This window comes from Mus musculus, chromosome 11 (genome assembly GCF_000001635.26).
Source record: "Mus musculus strain C57BL/6J chromosome 11, GRCm38.p6 C57BL/6J".
Taxonomy (NCBI): domain Eukaryota; kingdom Metazoa; phylum Chordata; class Mammalia; order Rodentia; family Muridae; genus Mus; species Mus musculus.
In genome coordinates, this window is record NC_000077.6 from 120,780,745 (window position 1) to 120,797,139 (window position 16,395).

The 16,395-nt window shown below is 56.3% G+C and overlaps 3 protein-coding genes across 20 annotated transcripts; 1 reads left to right on the forward strand and 2 right to left on the reverse strand.

Moving 5' to 3' along the window:
- Positions 1-3,507, reverse strand: Rfng (RFNG O-fucosylpeptide 3-beta-N-acetylglucosaminyltransferase). 4 transcript variants are annotated; one of them, XR_001779932.2, is made up of 8 exons: positions 3,149-3,501; positions 2,991-3,039; positions 2,524-2,626; positions 2,263-2,334; positions 1,885-1,973; positions 1,639-1,804; positions 1,235-1,320; positions 1-1,159 (listed from the first exon to the last, which is right to left on the reverse strand). XR_001779932.2 is itself a non-coding variant. In NM_009053.2 (8 exons), exons 1-8 carry the CDS (start codon positions 3,416-3,418, stop codon positions 1,078-1,080), a joined length of 999 nt encoding a protein of 332 aa, NP_033079.1. In that variant the 5' UTR covers positions 3,419-3,460; the 3' UTR covers positions 1-1,077. The 4 variants fall into 4 exon arrangements, 2 of the variants coding, with proteins under 2 accessions (NP_033079.1, XP_006532669.1); NM_009053.2 differs by having other exon boundaries at positions 2,263-2,416; positions 3,149-3,460; XR_003949362.1 differs by lacking the exon at positions 1,885-1,973 and having other exon boundaries at positions 2,263-2,416; positions 3,149-3,507.
- Positions 3,508-3,515: 8 nt separating this feature from the next.
- Positions 3,516-8,358, forward strand: Gps1 (G protein pathway suppressor 1). Of its 8 annotated transcripts, none has more exons than NM_001177874.2 (14): positions 3,526-3,598; positions 4,377-4,469; positions 4,956-5,137; positions 5,558-5,722; positions 5,808-5,943; positions 6,028-6,105; positions 6,265-6,325; positions 6,636-6,721; positions 6,953-7,047; positions 7,132-7,237; positions 7,318-7,398; positions 7,500-7,637; positions 7,718-7,852; positions 7,926-8,358. In NM_001177874.2, exons 1-14 carry the CDS (start codon positions 3,566-3,568, stop codon positions 7,998-8,000), a joined length of 1,464 nt encoding a protein of 487 aa, NP_001171345.1. In that variant the 5' UTR covers positions 3,526-3,565; the 3' UTR covers positions 8,001-8,358. The 8 variants fall into 8 exon arrangements, with proteins under 8 accessions (XP_017169900.1, NP_001171345.1, NP_001350369.1 ...); NM_001363440.1 differs by having other exon boundaries at positions 6,268-6,325; XM_017314410.2 differs by lacking the exon at positions 3,526-3,598 and adding an exon at positions 3,711-3,981 and having other exon boundaries at positions 6,268-6,325; positions 7,926-8,357.
- Positions 6,815-15,683, reverse strand: Dus1l (dihydrouridine synthase 1-like (S. cerevisiae)). Of its 8 annotated transcripts, none has more exons than XM_011249214.3 (14): positions 15,188-15,682; positions 14,733-14,979; positions 14,159-14,267; positions 13,524-13,574; positions 13,090-13,202; positions 12,284-12,366; positions 11,947-12,050; positions 11,611-11,755; positions 11,287-11,383; positions 11,111-11,199; positions 10,461-10,606; positions 9,099-9,136; positions 8,913-8,988; positions 6,815-8,815 (listed from the first exon to the last, which is right to left on the reverse strand). In XM_011249214.3, exons 2-14 carry the CDS (start codon positions 14,967-14,969, stop codon positions 8,676-8,678), a joined length of 1,428 nt encoding a protein of 475 aa, XP_011247516.1. In that variant the 5' UTR covers positions 14,970-14,979; positions 15,188-15,682; the 3' UTR covers positions 6,815-8,675. The 8 variants fall into 8 exon arrangements, with proteins under 8 accessions (XP_011247516.1, XP_006534140.1, XP_011247515.1 ...); XM_006534077.4 differs by having other exon boundaries at positions 15,195-15,681; XM_011249213.3 differs by having other exon boundaries at positions 15,475-15,680.
- Between the last annotated feature and the right edge of the window lie 712 nt (positions 15,684-16,395).

Here is a 16,395-nt window from a genome sequence, read left to right on the forward strand (position 1 = left end):
TAGGAATGACAAGGAAGCCTTTACTCAACATTGCAACCGCTCCCCTCGGCCTCCCCGTAAAAGCTGATGGATGAGCCTGCATCTCACTCCAAGGAGCCCAAAGGGAAGGCTCTAGCGATGGGAAGCTCAGAGGGAAGCATCCTGAACACCACGTTAGAGGAAGGAAGTCTCCCAGCAGTGTCTCTGGGAGGGCTCAGATGGAGGTAATGGGAGAACAGCAGCCCCTACACAAAAACAGTCCCAAGGCTGGTCCCAAGGCTGGTCCCAAGTCTCCTCTGGTCACACAGTCTGTACATTCTTACTTAGTGGTGGCTCTATGAGCCGGTGGCCAGGCCTGAAGCCCACCCCTTAACGACTAGCCCACCTGGCCCCATCTTCTGCAGGTGAGGACAAGCCGCAGCAGTTGGAGGCTGGGAAGCACCATCGGGGGTAGCTGGGGTGGTAGACTTTATCCAGGGAAGGACCTGTGGCTGGGCTGGGAACCACAGTCTGGGGGTAGCTGGGGTGGTAGACTTTATCCAGGGAAGGACCTGTGGCTGGGCTGGAAACCACTGTCTCTGGGGTAGCTGGGGTGGTAGACTTTGTCCAGGGAAGGACCTGTGGCTGGGCTGGGAACCACAGTCTGGGGGTAGCTGGGGTGGTAGACTTTATCCAGGGAAGGACCTGTGGCTGGGCTGGAAACCACTGTCTCTGGGGTAGCTGGGGTGGTAGACTTTGTCCAGGGAAGGACCTGTGGCTGGGCTGGGAACCACTGTCTCTGGGGTAGTTGGGGTGGTAGACTTTGTCCAGGGAAGGACCTGTGGCTGGGCTGGGAACCACTGTCTCTGGGGTAGCTGGGGTGGTAGACTTTGTCCAGGGAAGGACCTGTGGCTGGGCTAAAGGCATCAGGCACTCAGCATCTTTGCCTTTCTCTCTTCCTGGACGGTCTCGGCACGCACAGCCCGGTTGTCTCATTTTCCAGAGGTACCTGGTGTCCAACTGGGACCGAGGTCGTGGGAGGCCTTCAAGCAGCTTCTGCTGACCGCCATGATCTAAGGCCCGAGGGAGCCGGGTAGAGCAGCCACCAGGAGTCGGCAGTTACTGGAAAGCTCCCTCAACCCTGTTCTTCATAGGACACCAGTGGGTGTCTGGGTAGAGAAGGCAGTGCACAGACTGAAACCTATCAGGAGGAGGAGTCAGATCAGGTCTGCCTGGGAGGGGACTGACACCAGAGCCCTCCAGGGTGCCCACTCACCGTGTAGGGTCCTGCTGTATGTTGAAACTGCCAGCTACATTCACCACATTATGTGGGTTCTCAGGACCCCCATAGCTCAAGGTAACCTGGGAGGAGAATCAGGGAGGGAGAGGGTTGGCTCTTCCTCCTGGGCCCTCCACCTGCTAGAGGAAATTCCACTCACCCCTCAGGCTTAGGGAGGCAGGACAGTGGCCCTTCATAAGAAACCCCACGAGGCTTGCCATGGACAGACAGGGTCCTGAAGGTTCTCCATCCAGCAGGCAAAGTCTCTGCCCAGGGCCCACCCCCAAGCAACAAGGAAATTCTGAGGATAGCACTCTCCTGAGCCCTGAACAACTGGAGACCCCTTGGGAGCTAGGCTGCATCCTTGTAGGAGTGGAGTACCAGGTTGGAGCATCTTCTACCTGCTGCAAAATAGCACCAGACGGCAGCCTCTGCAGGTTTTCCAGGTGCGAGTGGAACAGGGGGCTATGGAGCAGACGGGCGCCCAGAAGTCCTTCCACGATGTATCCCACAGTGCAGTCATCAGGCAGCCGAACCCGCTCTGCTGTGCTCATGAAACTGCCAAGGCTGGAGAGGAGGCTAGTCAGCACCTCTACAGCCCTTCCCACCCCCAAACCAGGCAGCTGGCTTCCCAGCCTCCCACTTACCTGGCCCACGGGCTCATTTTGAGGGCAAGGCCCCTGCTCAGGCAGAACCCAGCCCCACCAGTAGCAAACCAGAATTTCACTGTGTTTGACTGGAAAAAGGAAAAGCTGTCAGGGCTGACCAGGATAGGGCTCCTCACCCTCAGCCCTCCAACTGAATCTTGTTACCCTCATCCTAGGCCACCATCTAGGAGTTTTCAGAAGGCACAAGGGGTTTCCTGACATGTCACCTGTGGCCTCTAAGGCCTTCTCTATCACTGCGCCTGATTGGCCCGTTCCATGGAAGCCAGGGTAGTTGGCCCATGCCTGCCTTAGGGTTTTCTCACTCTTCAGTGCTCCTTGGGTCAGCCCCAGGGAGGAGCATGTTAGCCCAGCACTCACGGTGCCACCGCCTTGGACCCTCTCTGTGGCTTCGATGGGGTGGTCCAGGCTAGGTCGCCCCAGGTAGATGTCCTGGTTGGAAGAGAAGGTGGAAAGCAGGTGCAGCAGGCTTTTGGGGTTCACGTAGTTGTCATCATCCACGTGGCAGAACCATCTGAAGGTGGAGGGAGAGGTCTATGCACTGAGGCCCCCCCCCCCCCAGTTTGGGTGGGAGCCTCCACATCGTTCAGTCCTGGTTCTCTGACAGGTGAGGTTACTTACTTTCGTCCAGATTCTAGGAACTTATCATATTCCACCGACATTTTGCAGCACAGTGCTTGGCGGGTGCGCACAGCAGAGCAATTGGTGTTGATCATGCGGCCGCCTGCACGGGACATACGGGAATATACGTGAGTGGTGAGTGTTGACTTCTAGCTTGCCTCCTCAGGTTTAGGCCTGTCCAGCCACTGAGCACAGCCCTCATTCTGAAGCAGATGACAGTTGCTTAGAACAGCACAGGTGGGACAGGACAAGACTTGGCAGGCTGAGCCTTCCTCGGGGAATCTGGGTGACATTAGCCATGCGTGGCACCCTGTCGGGAACTGGGGGCAGGGTGGGGATCTGGGTTAGGGTTAGGGTGGATGGGTGTCCTGGCTCTGCCCTCCACTAGCTGTGTGACAGTAGGCAAGTGCCCGACGCAGGAATGAATGGCCCTGGTAGCTACAACTCAGGCCAGGGGAGCATCTCACCTGCCAGCATCTGGAGCTCAGGGTCGTCTCCATCGGTGAAAATGAACGTCTGTGGGAGAAAACGCCGTGAGTGGGTCGGGGAGTCGGTGCAGAGCCCGGGGACCAGGGGCGCCAGCCTGGAATCCAGGACCCTGCGCGGCGGGGGACGGGACGCGCACCTGCCGTGGGGCTCGTGAGATCCAGGTACGCAGCAGCAGCCGCAGGCGCGGGCCGTGGTTCTTCCGAGTGGTCTTGACTGCAATGAAGACGTCGTCGGGTTGCAGGCGGTCTCCCTCGAGGGTCAGGCTCCGGGTCGGGACCCGATCGGGGTCCGGTGCGGGCGCGCGAGGCAGCGGCAGCGGTAGCGGCAGCGGCAGTAGCAGCAACACAGCCAGGACCGCGGCCAGCGCGAGGCAGGCCCGGCACAACACCCGCCGCGCACGGCTCATGCGATCGCCCCGGCCCGGGCGCTGGGCGCCCGCCTGCGACCGCGGCGGCCCCTTTAAGAGTGACAGCACCCCGCCCCAAGCCCTGACCCGGAACTGACGGACGCGCCGCCCCGGAAGCGAACGTCGCCGCGGCGCCGGGGGTGGAAGATGCCGCTGCCGGTTCAGGTGTTTAACTTGCAGGTAGGGCTTGGTGGCTGCGCTCGCCGCGTGGCCGTTCGGTCCGGAGCGGGCCTGGTGGGCGGGGCCGGCGGCAGGCAGGGCGGGGCGGGGCGGGGCCGGCGGCTCTGGCCTGGGCGCGCGAGCGTCGCCTGCCTCGCGGGCCGCCCTGGGCCCCGGCCCCCGCCCCGCCCCCGCCTCGCGCGCCAACGCTTTCCGTGCGGTGCCGGCCTCGCAGAGAGGCGCGTCAGGCCAACATGCGGGGCAGCCCGGCGCCCAGCTCGGCCTCGTCGTCGGCCTCCGACCTGAGCCGCAGCCCTGCGCACAGCAGGTCCGACTTGCGGCCCGGCACGGCGGGCGACTACAGCCTGAGCGCCAGCCTGTCGGCCTGCACGTTGCTTTCCGAGGTACGGCTGCGCGCCCGCCCGGGAGCGGCTCTCCCGACGGCGCTTGAGGCCCTGGGCCCTGGAGTCCGGGATGCGCCGACCCCTTCCGCGGCGTGGCCAGTCTGCTCTGGCTCTTTGGATTGATGAAAATAGGGTGACAATCTGTTTGGATCTCTGTGGCCTGGAGGGAGATGGGTCGGGATGGCGGCCCGGAACGCTTGATGGTTCCCGCAGTCAGTCTCAAGAGTTGTGCGCAGGACCTGGGTGGGAGAGCTGAGGGCGCTTGGCTGCCAGCACCTGTGGGGGCCCAGTGCAGTTCTGCCTTGGAAAATCGAGGGCAGAAGCGACCGTGGGGGACAGGAACATCCTCTGCTGTCCCTGGTGCCCTGTGTCAAGCTGCTCTTCGTGTATTGCAGGGGGCCGTGGAACCCATGCAGATTGATGTCGATCCGCAGGAAGATCCGCAGAACGCACCTGATGTCAACTATGTGGTGGAGAATCCCACCCTGGTATGAATCCCACGTGGCGGGGGACTCCTGGTGACTTGGACATGTTGAGGGGTCCAACTCAGACTCCCGCTATGGTGTATATCCTAGGACAGCTGATGCTTTTTAGCAACTACTTTAGACACATCCCTCTAAGCCAGGAAACTGGGTTTTCATTTGCCCACCTGTGTTGGGTTCTCAGGTAGTGCTAAGACCCTGCACCTGCTTCTCCATAGGGCACAGCCCCATTGGGTCAGTGTGAAGCAAAGCTGTATTTGCCGCTGACACTTACCCTTTTCTTACCCCAGCATCCATCACTTGTTGAGTTTCCATTTCCCGGGGCAGAGCTTGAACCTGATGATCCTTAATCCACCCCTGTTGTCTCTTCCCAGCCTCTGGGACAGCAGTCAAGACTGTGGCCCCAAGTCTCCCTCGGGAAGGTTTAGTATCCTGGCTCAGGTTGTCAGGTCCTTGCTTACCCAGCTGACCCGCTTATCTCCTCCCCACAAGGATCTGGAGCAGTATGCAGCCAGCTACAGTGGCCTGATGCGAATTGAGCGACTACAGTTTATTGCTGACCGTTGCCCTCCACTGAGGGTAGAGGCCTTGAAAATGGCTCTATCCTTCGTGCAGAGGACCTTCAATGTGGACATGTATGAAGAGATACACCGGAAGCTCTCCGAGGCTACCAGGTTAAGCCTTAGGGAGCAGGGGAGGGTGAGCAGATCTGGGCTGGCCATGGCTTTTCCCTGCCAGCCTTTCACCCGTGATGTGCCTCCAGTAGGTGAGAGATAGAACATGCTTCCTCCTTGGGGTGGAGAGCTGGTAGCCGGCCATTTTCTCTCCGTTGGCTTCCTTGCCTCTGTGCAGACAGTTGAGCTTCCTAATCCTTGAGAATCTGGTATCGCTGTTCTTCTTTACCAAAAACAAAAAAAGGCCTGGCTGCACTGGGTCAAAACCTCCTACTCTCTTTTGACCTTCCCTGTCTAGCTGTGGTCTCTTAGATCAGCAATTCTCTGTGACCCTGGTACAGACTGGGCCCTTGCAGTGGGGCAGGGAGAGGCAAAGATCTCCTGAGAATCAGCCTGTCTGATGGCTAGCTCACCCTTCAGGGAGCTGCAGAATGCACCTGATGCCATCCCTGAGAGTGGAGTGGAGCCCCCGCCCCTGGACACAGCCTGGGTGGAGGCCACTCGGAAGAAGGCTCTGTTGAAACTGGAGAAGCTGGACACGGACTTGAAGAACTATAAGGGCAATTCTATCAAAGAGAGCATCAGGTGCTGGGCTTCTCTGGGCAGGGGAGGTGGGCAACCGGGCCCTAATGGCCCCTCGACCAGCATTCACTCACTGCCAGGCCTACAGGCGCGGCCACGATGACCTGGGTGATCACTACCTGGACTGTGGGGACCTCAGCAATGCCCTCAAATGTTACTCACGAGCCCGAGACTACTGCACCAGTGCTAAGCATGTCATCAACATGTGCCTCAACGTCATCAAGGTGGCCTGGGTGACAGCTGGGTAGGCATGGAGGGCCCAGAAGGGACAACCCAATCTTATCTGGCCTTACCTACTTACCTGCCAGGTCAGTGTCTACTTGCAAAATTGGTCTCATGTGTTAAGCTATGTCAGCAAGGCCGAGTCTACTCCAGAGATTGCTGAGGTAAGGTCCACCTCACAGATACCCCAGCTAGCCCCTTTACTCCTTCCTTGCCTCCAGCTCCCTTTGAGTTTGGGCTCAGGGTAAGGTGGGGACAGGGAACAGAGCTTCTTGAATAAGGAGCGCAGGGTGGGGGCTCACATCTGCTGTCTTCTCCTACAGCAGCGGGGAGAGCGGGACAGCCAGACGCAAGCCATCCTCACCAAGCTCAAGTGTGCTGCAGGTAAGGCTTCCAGCCACTGCTCCCGCTCCTTCTCCCTGTGTGGCACTTGCTCAAGTTCATAGAGAGAGCTAGTGGGGTCTGGGGAAGTAGGTGAGCTGGTTTCCCTGAGCCTGAGTGTGTGAGTGTGTGTGTGTACATTTTGAGAATTCCCTGTAGGCCTAACTTGGAATGTTTTCAGTTAGATTTCTGTCCCTAAACTGGGGCATACTGGGGTAGGAGCCCAGAGGCGACCCACTGATGGCCATGGTGTCCTGGGGCTCCCACGCCTTCTCCAGACCCCTAGCTTCACCAGTTTCCTCCCTGCCTGTAGGCTTGGCTGAGCTGGCCGCACGGAAGTATAAGCAAGCAGCCAAGTGCTTCCTTCTGGCTTCCTTTGATCACTGTGACTTCCCAGAGGTGAGGAGGGGCAGGCACTGTTCAGGTTGTCCAAGTCCGTAAGGGGAAGTGAACGCGCGCTCGTGGATTGATTGGGCTTTAACCTCTCGTCAATGAGGGTCTAAGCATCGTCTTTATGGGTAGTGGGAAAGGTAGAGTAGGCCCCAACTTTGGGCTTCCTCCTTGGTCTGTGTGCCCGTCAATGGCCCAGGACCCCAGGTTTCTGGACCCACTTCCCCTTCTGCCTCCCAGCTGCTGTCCCCCAGCAATGTGGCTGTCTATGGTGGCCTGTGTGCCTTAGCCACCTTTGACCGGCAGGAGCTGCAACGAAATGTCATCTCCAGCAGGTAAGTTGGGTAGTGGGCTCCCACCTTCTCTTGTCCAGCCAGGCCCTTCCGTCCCTTCTTAGTTGAGCATTGTGGTATCCTCAGTTCCTTCAAGCTGTTCCTGGAGCTGGAGCCACAGGTCAGAGACATCATCTTCAAATTCTATGAATCCAAGTATGCCTCATGCTTGAAGATGCTGGACGAGATGAAGGTAAGGCGCAAGGGTAAGGCACACTGGAACTGAGCTAGGTGTGCACACCTCGGGGGTCTCTGACCAGCTCTCCTCTGCAGGATAACCTGCTCCTGGACATGTACCTGGCCCCTCACGTCAGGACACTGTACACCCAGATTCGTAACCGGGCTCTTATCCAAGTAAGCGTCGGTGTTGGGGCAAGGGGGCTTGGATGGTTAGGGCTGTGTGGAATGCAGACCTTCTGAGGAGCAGTGGACAGCTTGTGGCTTCTGTCCTGTAGTACTTCAGCCCCTATGTGTCAGCTGATATGCACAAGATGGCTGCAGCCTTCAACACAACAGTTGCAGCTCTGGAAGATGAGCTGACACAGCTCATTCTGGAGGGCCTTATTAATGCCCGCATCGACTCACACAGCAAGGTGGGTCCACGGGGTTGGGACTGCCGAGTGTGTGGTGTGGAGGCCCCTTGGGCTGTTCTGAGCCTTCTCATCTTGTCCAGATACTGTATGCTCGAGATGTGGATCAGCGTAGCACCACCTTTGAGAAGTCCCTGCTGATGGGCAAGGAATTCCAACGACGTGCCAAAGCTATGATTCTGAGAGCAGCTGTGCTCCGCAACCAGATCCATGTCAAGGTGAAGAGCCTGGGGTGCGAGGGAATGGGCGGCACTCACACAGCCTCCACTGAACCCTCCCTGTCCACTGCAGTCTCCTCCTAGAGAAGGGAGCCAAGGGGAGCTGACTCCAGCCAACAGCCAGTCACGCATGAGTACCAACATGTGAAAGGCATTCCTGTGACCGTCAGACCATAGTCTGCACACCTACTCTGCCTGTGGAAGCAGCACCTGGGCCTCCTGCCTGCTTTCCTCAAGACGAGAGAGACCCCAGACTGTGTGTGGTTCATTAGAGCAGTCTGGCCACTGGGGTGCCAGTTCGTTGGCCTTCCACGCTGAGGTACCCTCTGCAGTGGTAGGCAGCCTGCCCATATGGCCACTTGGGCCTGACTCTAAGTTTCTGCCCCAGTGAAACAGACCATGTGCAATTCCCAGGTAAGGGTACCTCAGACCCTTCCTGTCCATGTAGTTCCGACTGCAGCAGTGTCTTAACTGAGTAGTCCATTAAAGTACAAGTTGATCATTGCCCCAAGGCTCCTTTCCTTTCTGCTTGTATTCCCTGGATACTCTGACCACTCACAGCCTAGGAGCAACAGCCATAGGCATCACTAGAGATCTCTGCAAATGCTTCTCTGAAATGGTTTATTGTTCAGTGCTGGAAACACAAGTGTGGGAACGGGGCAAGTCCAACCAAGCTGCCCTTGGTGCAACATTGCCAGACCCCACCTGCAGACATCAACAGGTTCTTCTGTGTCAAAGAGGAGATTCCCTGAGTAAAGGCATTTCCTTAAGAGTGTCCAGGCTTCATTGGCTGCCCTGGGGTGGGGATGGCTCTTGCTGGCTTTCAGGCTAGGGCACTACCCACGACTTCAGAGAAACCACTTGGTGTCACAGGCCTCACCTGCTGGGCTTCCTGCAGTCCAGGCTGGGTCCCTTTCCAGGCCAAAGACTTCTCTAATTTGGTCTTAAAAAGCAATCCATGACCTGACAGGGAGGGCGAGAGGAGAATAGGGGTCAGGAAGCCAAGGCTTCCACTGATGGTGGTGGGTGAATGGGCTGGTTACAGTGGGCATCTGCTCACCTGGGCAATCTGCTGTCTCTCTGAAAGCTCGCTTCTTGCAGCAGCCACGGCACAGATTAAACACACACCTATTGCCCTGTATATAGCAAAGCTAATGAGCTGAGGTAAGTAGTACCAGACTCCAGCAGCACAGGGAACACCCACCAGGACTGCCCTGCCCACAGGACAACACAAGGGCCAGCTCACCTTTGGATTTCCACACTGGTCACACTTGGCATATTTGGCTGGGAAAAAATAGGGCAGGTTGAATGAGATGAATGAGGAGGGCAGGGCGAGCAGCTGCCCCCACCTCTACAAAGATTGATTATATATACAGTGTTCTGTTTGCATGTGTGTCTGAATACCAGAAGAGGGCACCACATCTCATTAGTCATGGTTGCTGGGAATTGAACTCAAGACCTCTGGAAGAGCAACCAGTGGAAGCGCTCTCAATCTCTACACCTCTACAAAGCTTGCTGTGGCCACTCAGGCCAAGAAATGGAGTAAGGACAGGATATAGCTAGTTATGACAAGAGATGGCTGGCAGCAGACCGAGTGGCCTCACTGGAAAGCAGGTGGGCTGCCCACTCTACCCTTAGCATCCAGAGCCCTAGGTCTGTTACTCTCTCTCGCTGAAAAATGGGGCTTCCAAGTACGGTGGCTTAAGCCTCTGGTCCTAGTAGTCCAGATTGCTGCTGAGTCTGAAGTCAGAGCAGACTACACAGTGAGATCCGAGGCAGCCTGGACTACAGACTGAGGCCTATTTCAGGAAACAAAAGAGGGGCAAAAATCAGAACCCATGTCCTAATGCCCACTCCCTGGGGTACAGAATTGCGGGAGAAAATGCTACAGCATTTCCTTCATAAGTAGTCTGTGCAGGACTGTGATATGGACCTTCCTGCTGTCTCAGCCTTGCAAAGCTCAGATTAAACTCCCAGGGAGCTGCCACCAGGCTTCTGATCCTCGAAGAAGTAGCTGAATGTGTGAGCCCAGATTGCCAAAATGGCTAGGACACAGAGGACAATATCCTGGATTGAGACCTCAAGCTGCACACCCAGAAACCATACTGAAAAGTCCTGAGTGTCTATGAGAGAGACTAGCACCTCCAACCCCATCAATCTGGGTCAGGATCCAAATAATAGCATCCTAGCATGTTTCCCAGAAGCTGCCAGTTACTGCTTGAAGACTGAGCCCCATGCAAGGGTGAGGTGCATCCAGGTCTCAGCAGGCCAAAGACAGCCCTAGTGACTCAAAGTCTTTGTCATACAGGCAAACTCCTGTGGTCACTTGAACAGCACCTGGCTGAGGGGCTTGTACAATGGCCTTGTCTGATACACTAAGAGGTTTATAGCCATACACTATAGATGAGATTCAAAGGCCTTTCCCAGGTTCTTAGTGTCATAAAGTCTGGTCTGGGCACAGGATGGCTGGGAGAATTGTCCCGAGGCATGTCTCCAGAGACATTACACTTGACGGGCCTGGACTCCTATCCCTAGTAAAGATGAAGAGAACGAAGAGGTTTCCAGGCAGCTGCCCAACAAACCTGGCTTCAACAGGAGTAGCACTCACGTTTCAGGGAAGGGTCAAAGGTTTTGTGAGGGTTCCTCAGTTGTTTCTTCAGCTTATTCTTGGACAAGCCCTCCATGCTGCCTTCTTCTTCCTCCAGAGCCCGCTTGCTTCGACCACCACTATTCTCCTTGCTCCCTTCCCTAGGTCTGAAGGGAAAGGACAGTGAGCAGCATCACAGACCTGCTCACCACTGCTAAACGGGCAGCTCTCAGGAGGGCTCCAGAGCAGAGAGATGCCAGGCCTGCATGGGTCTCCCACTCACACCAAGCAACTATGCTTGGCTGCCCAAGCAAACAGGGCTTGTCCAAGAACATAGGACATAGGTACAGTTCACACAATAGAATGGCTAACAGGAACTAAACCTTCCTGGAATGACATGTGAGGTTCAGGGGCCCAGGGTCTTTGACAAAGCCCAGTCAGGCTGAATTCACAGATGACAGCCTGCCCACTTTAGAGATTCCAGCCCCAGGGTCTACCTGTTAACCCCAAGGACAAAGCCACACAGGACTACCGACCTCGGATGAGTACCCTAGGCACACAAACTCTCTCCTCTTCCTTCCTTCCCCCAGAAGAGGAACTTGCCTTAGCAACTAGAGCAGTGGCAAAGGGCACCTGTGCATATACTCCCATTGTTGGCTGGCTCGGCTCACCCTGGCCGGATGTACGGCTGGCAGATCCAATGGAAAGCAGGTAAGTTGTCAGCTGGCCTCACTCCTTCTTGCTGCCTAGACATGTCCTCCTGTAAAAGCCCAAGGCCTGTCAAAGACCTAAACTGCTGGCCCACTACAGAACTTGCTGGGTTCCCATGCACCAGCCCTGCACCTGCCTGACACCGAAGCTTTAGCGCCTGGCTCACAGCAGCCACGCCCTCCAGGGTCTTCACTTTGGCCAGCTCTTCTCGAAGTTGCTGATGTACCTGTAGCCTAAGGCAGATGCCTGTCACTCCCAGTCACCACCTGGGCCAAGTCCTAGGCACACGGCTAATTATCTCTTCCCACCGAGGCTCCTGCCCTTCCTCACTGCCAAGCCACCAGCCCTTCAGCAGACTTGGTGGCCACGTTGTTTTGGGAAGACCACAGAACACTCCAGGCAGGATTCTGACATTGCCTAGAGAGACCCACTCTCAACCCCTGCCCAAAGAGCAACTCACGTGTGGTGCCACAGTTTGAAGAGATGGGCCCGGACATACGATAGTGGACAAGGGTGTTGCCGCACAATGTCCAGGTACTCCTCGGCCAGCTCCCACACAGCAGGACTCCGGCCCTCAAAGAGGGCAGGGTTGTGCAGGTTCCCCTCTGGGAAGAAGGCAAGGCAAAGCTTGGGACCCACTCCTGGCCACTCAGGTCACTGGCTAGCTATAGGGTCAGCAAGTCTGAAAAATGGTCTGAGAGCTTGGTTTGGGCTCCTTGGAAAGACATAACAGTGAACACCATCTTAAGCAGACCTACAGGGACAGACCAAGGCTGAGGCAAGGAACAAGGCTCACCTGCACTCATGACTCCCTGCACGCCGGTGTCCTGGATGCACCGCTCCACATCCTGCAGGCATTGGATGTTCCCATTGGCAAACACAGGGATTCCCACAGCCTTCCTGTGGGGGAAAGAGAAGCCTGACCCTAATCCATGCCAGGGCAGTGCTAAGCCAGGAGTGGCAGAAACCAGCCACCAAGTTCTATCTTGTTGAGACACCTCGGCTTCTATGGCATTATTGCCTTCCCTCCCAGATAGTTATAGGCATTGGGTAATGCTGAACAACCACCCCAAGGCGTGGAACTAGGCTTATGCCGCTTCCACAAAGTCACCCGACCCACAGTATCTGCTCACCGAACGGCCTTGATGTGTTCCCAGGAGGCTGTTCCTGCCATGGGCCCCTTCTGCTCCTTGGTGCGCCCATGCACAGTCAGCAGCTAGGACAGACCAACACTTGGTTCAACCCTGCTCTATGCAAAGGTCTCACACCAATTACAAGGGACCTGCTCAGGTTTCTCAGCTTTCCATGCTGGGAGGAACCAAGGCCATCTGGCATGGTTCTGTCCCTGGTCCCAGGGTCTTGAGAGCCCTGCCCCTTTGGAAGAGCCCCAGGCTGCAATCAGAAAACATAAGTCAAGAGGCAGAACCCTGAGTACAGGAAAAATCTGAAAACTCAGGATGCAGGGTGCTGAGTGAGGGTGGCTCCTGCTGTTTCCAGAAACCACATGTCTCAGAGTACATTTGGCCAGGCTCAACATGCATGGTGGAAGAGGACCAGGTCTGAGACCCCCATGGCTTATGCCCAGGCTTCCAGAGAGGCTGGATTCTGAGCTCACCTAAAGGCAGCCCTGGCTGATGTCTAGAGAGCCTGAGATGTGGTAGTGAACCCACTATTACTCTCCACACAGACAACACCCTGGAGCTGGAATGCAGTTTTAGAGGTCTGAGGCCAGGGTACCAGGTCTTAAAGAAGTGGGGCCAGGAGGAGCCTACTGCCTGCCCAAAGAAAATTTCTTGGCTGCAGCCCCCACTCAAGAGCTGCAGAAGCAAGAGCCACCTCCTGGTGTTGGAAGATCGTCATGGAGATCTAGACCATACTCAAACGTGAGGCCAGGCTGCCTGCTAGACCCCAACAACCACCCTGGGAGCCATGGCCTCACCTGACAGCCAGCCTTCTCCAGCATCTGGGCGTACCTCACTGTCTTGTCAATTTCTGGGAAGACACGAATTTTGCACGTGACAGGAACAGAGAGTCGCTCATGAGCCAACAGAACTGAGAAAAAAGACAGCCTCTGAGGGAACCAGTGTCACTCCAAGGTGGCAAAACCCCAATATGTCCCCATGGGGCACTGGGAGCTAACAGAACTAAGGACAGTGTCCTAGGACTTCATGTCTGATCCTAAGGGGATAGTTGGTATACACCAGGGGACTCTATAGTCACCTCCTTCCAGGAAGTAAAGTGCTATGGCCAAGAGCCCCCAGTGGGATCATCGGTGTCCTCTTGAGCCCCAGTCAAGTAGCTGTGCTTATGAGCCCTGTCAGACTGTCTCTGGGGCGACTCACTCACTGACACAGTGGTATATAGCCAACTCACTCATTCTTTGAAGAAGGTCCCACTCCTCCTGCAGAAAAGCACCATAGTGACCTGCAGAGGATGAGAGTGGCCCCCATTGCACCCACGCTGCTATCAACTCCCTACTAGGCCAGCTCCTCAGAACACAGTGGACTCCACAGCTACGCCATGTGTATGAGCACCAGCTTCTACATGGCCTCCCCAAGGTCAGCAGAGGCTCTGGGGAGAGCAGAGGGAAAGGGAAACCAACCAGCTTTCTTAGCCCTGACTTTGGAGCTCTGCCTGCTGTCAAAACTCCAAAGTGGGCCACACAGCCTAAGATCATAATGGGTGCTTGGGGGCCCAGTGAGCCTGAATTGTGGGATTAGAGCCAGGGACCCACACCAGCTGGTCACAGTTATCAGAAGGATACCTATGTGGCCAGCAGAGTCTGGTCCCCAGTCAAACACCTGAGGACTCTTCAGGATGTTAAGTTCAGAAAAAGGGCTGCTTGCTGGCTACAGGTGCCACCACAGTCAGAGGCAGGGATTAACTCTCCCCATGTGCACCAATACCCAGGCTCCACTGGAACAGGCCTGGACCCCTTATTTGGAGGCCTAGTGGGCCTAGTATTGGCCTGGACAGGTGTCAACACAGGACTGGAGCAATGACCTCACCTCTCTTGGCTATCATCTGTGGGCAGCCCAAGTTCAGGTCAATGGCATCACAGTAATCTTGTGCTAGGAGAGCCGCCTGGACAAACACCTCTGGGTCATTGGCACAGAACTGAAGAAGACACGAATGCCACCCTCGGTCAGCCCAGGCCTAGGACTCTCCCTGCCTAGGCCACCCAGCCCTGTGAGGAATCCCATGGTGACTCAGTGAGCTATGGTCTTTCCACCGACATTGACAATATGACAACCACTAGGAATATGAGCTATAATGACATGTAACAGAAGCCACTGGCACAGACTTGTAAAGAACTGTTGGTTCTCGACAGGAGGGTACTGAGACGGAGAAGGATCAAGGTGACACTGGTGCTACACTCCTCACGTCCTCCAAGCTGCCCCTTCACCGGGACTCTGGCTAGTTCCCAGTTCTGGGGATGCCCACTCAGCAGCATGTGTCATGCAGGACTTCAGGGACCCCGACCCTTCTCCTGGGTTATATGTATATGACAGGGACAGCTTGGGAATGCTGTCCTTATATACAGGGTCTGGAGCTTAGGTGCTACCCAGTCCCTCAGCTCACCTGCACAATGAGAGGCCTGTCCTCGGGGCACACATCACAATACAAGTTCTCTTTGCGGTAGTTAGCATCTCTAACGAAGACCTGGGCATGTAGCATAGGGGTGTAGCATAGCTGGGCTCCATGGCGGCGGCTCAGAAGTCTCCAAGCTAGCTCACTCTGGTCCACCATGGGTGCCACCACATGTCGGGCACCCCCCAAGGTGCGGCTCCAAAACTCAAAACCCTGCAGTTTGGGCATCCTCTCCACACTAAGGGCAGAAGAGGAACAAGCGCTCATTTCAGCCATGGTATACCATCATACCCCAGGAGGGTACGAAGTTCAACTCCAGGAGCTGACCGCTCTCGTCAGCTTTTGCTGTCGGCTCTCCCAAGAACACGGTGAAAACAAGAGAGGTATCCGTAGGCACAGGGTTGAGGTGCCCTCCCTCCACCTTTCTGGCAGTGACCCTGACATACCACTCACCCTCTCTGGACCTTCTCCCCTTAAACGCCAGCCTGGTGCAGCGGGTGTGGAGGATGAACAGGTCTGTGGGACCTGCACAGCTGAGACCACCCGGCTGCACGAGGCCTGACGCCGCCTCGGATCTTGGGTTGGGAGAGTAGCGAGCACGTCAGCCTCCACGGCTCCTTTCCTGGTCGGGCCCAGAGCCCCCTGAGCTGCCCCTACCTAACCCCTGGGCTGGCTGGGGCCCGAGACCGCCACCGGACGTCCACGGGGCTTGAACTAGGACTACTTCCCGCACCGTCGGAGTTGGCCAGGGCTCGATGAAGGTCTGTGACTGCGGGCACGCTCCAAAGAAAGGGGCACACAAGGCCCCGTAGCCTCTGCCTGACCCGCGGCGCCGCCAGCAGGACCCGCACGAAGGCGGCGGGAGCCGCCAAGCGCCGTGGCTCAGACTCAGCGCAACGCCGCCGGAAGTGCCGGAGCCGGAAGCGTACTGCCAGGCGCTCCGCACCGTCTGCGGTGCAGCAAAAAATAAAGTCCTCGGAAACTGCAGCTCAGCGCTGAAGGGACCGGCCTTGTGGAAACGAGAGAGTTGAGCAAGAACAGACTGCGCATGCCCGGGGTCACGCTGTCCCTTCCAGACAATTGGCACTCGGAGGCCTTTCCTCCCACCTCTATCCCCCAACCCACCTCCGCAATCCAGGAGCAGCCCTTGGTTCTGCAGACACAAGACGTAAATTTAGTACACCACCACAATAGGAAACGAGATAAAGAATTATTACTTCAGATCCTGGGTAGAAAAGGCTACAGCAGGCCAGGCCTTTGTCGAGTAATGAGTCGCTTGCTAGAGGGAAGGAACATGCATAAAGAGATATGGGGCCGGGCAGTGGTGGCTCATGCCTTTAATCCCAGCACTTAGGAGGCAGAGGCCTGGCAGATTTCTGAGTTCGAGGCCAGCCCGGTCTACAGAGTGAGTTCCAGGACAGCCAGGGCTATACAGAGAAACCCTCCCCAGCTCTCAAAAACAAAAATAAAAAAAGTTCTCTCCTAAGTTCTTTTTGTCAGGGTATTTTAAACAGGAAACCAAACTATGGCCGTAAACTGTTACTGTTTTAATAGTAGTGATGTATTTCACTGAGAGAGATCTACCAGACTCTGCCTCCCAACACAGAATTCAAGGCCTGAACCGCCATGTCTGAGTTGTTTGACCACTCTTTAA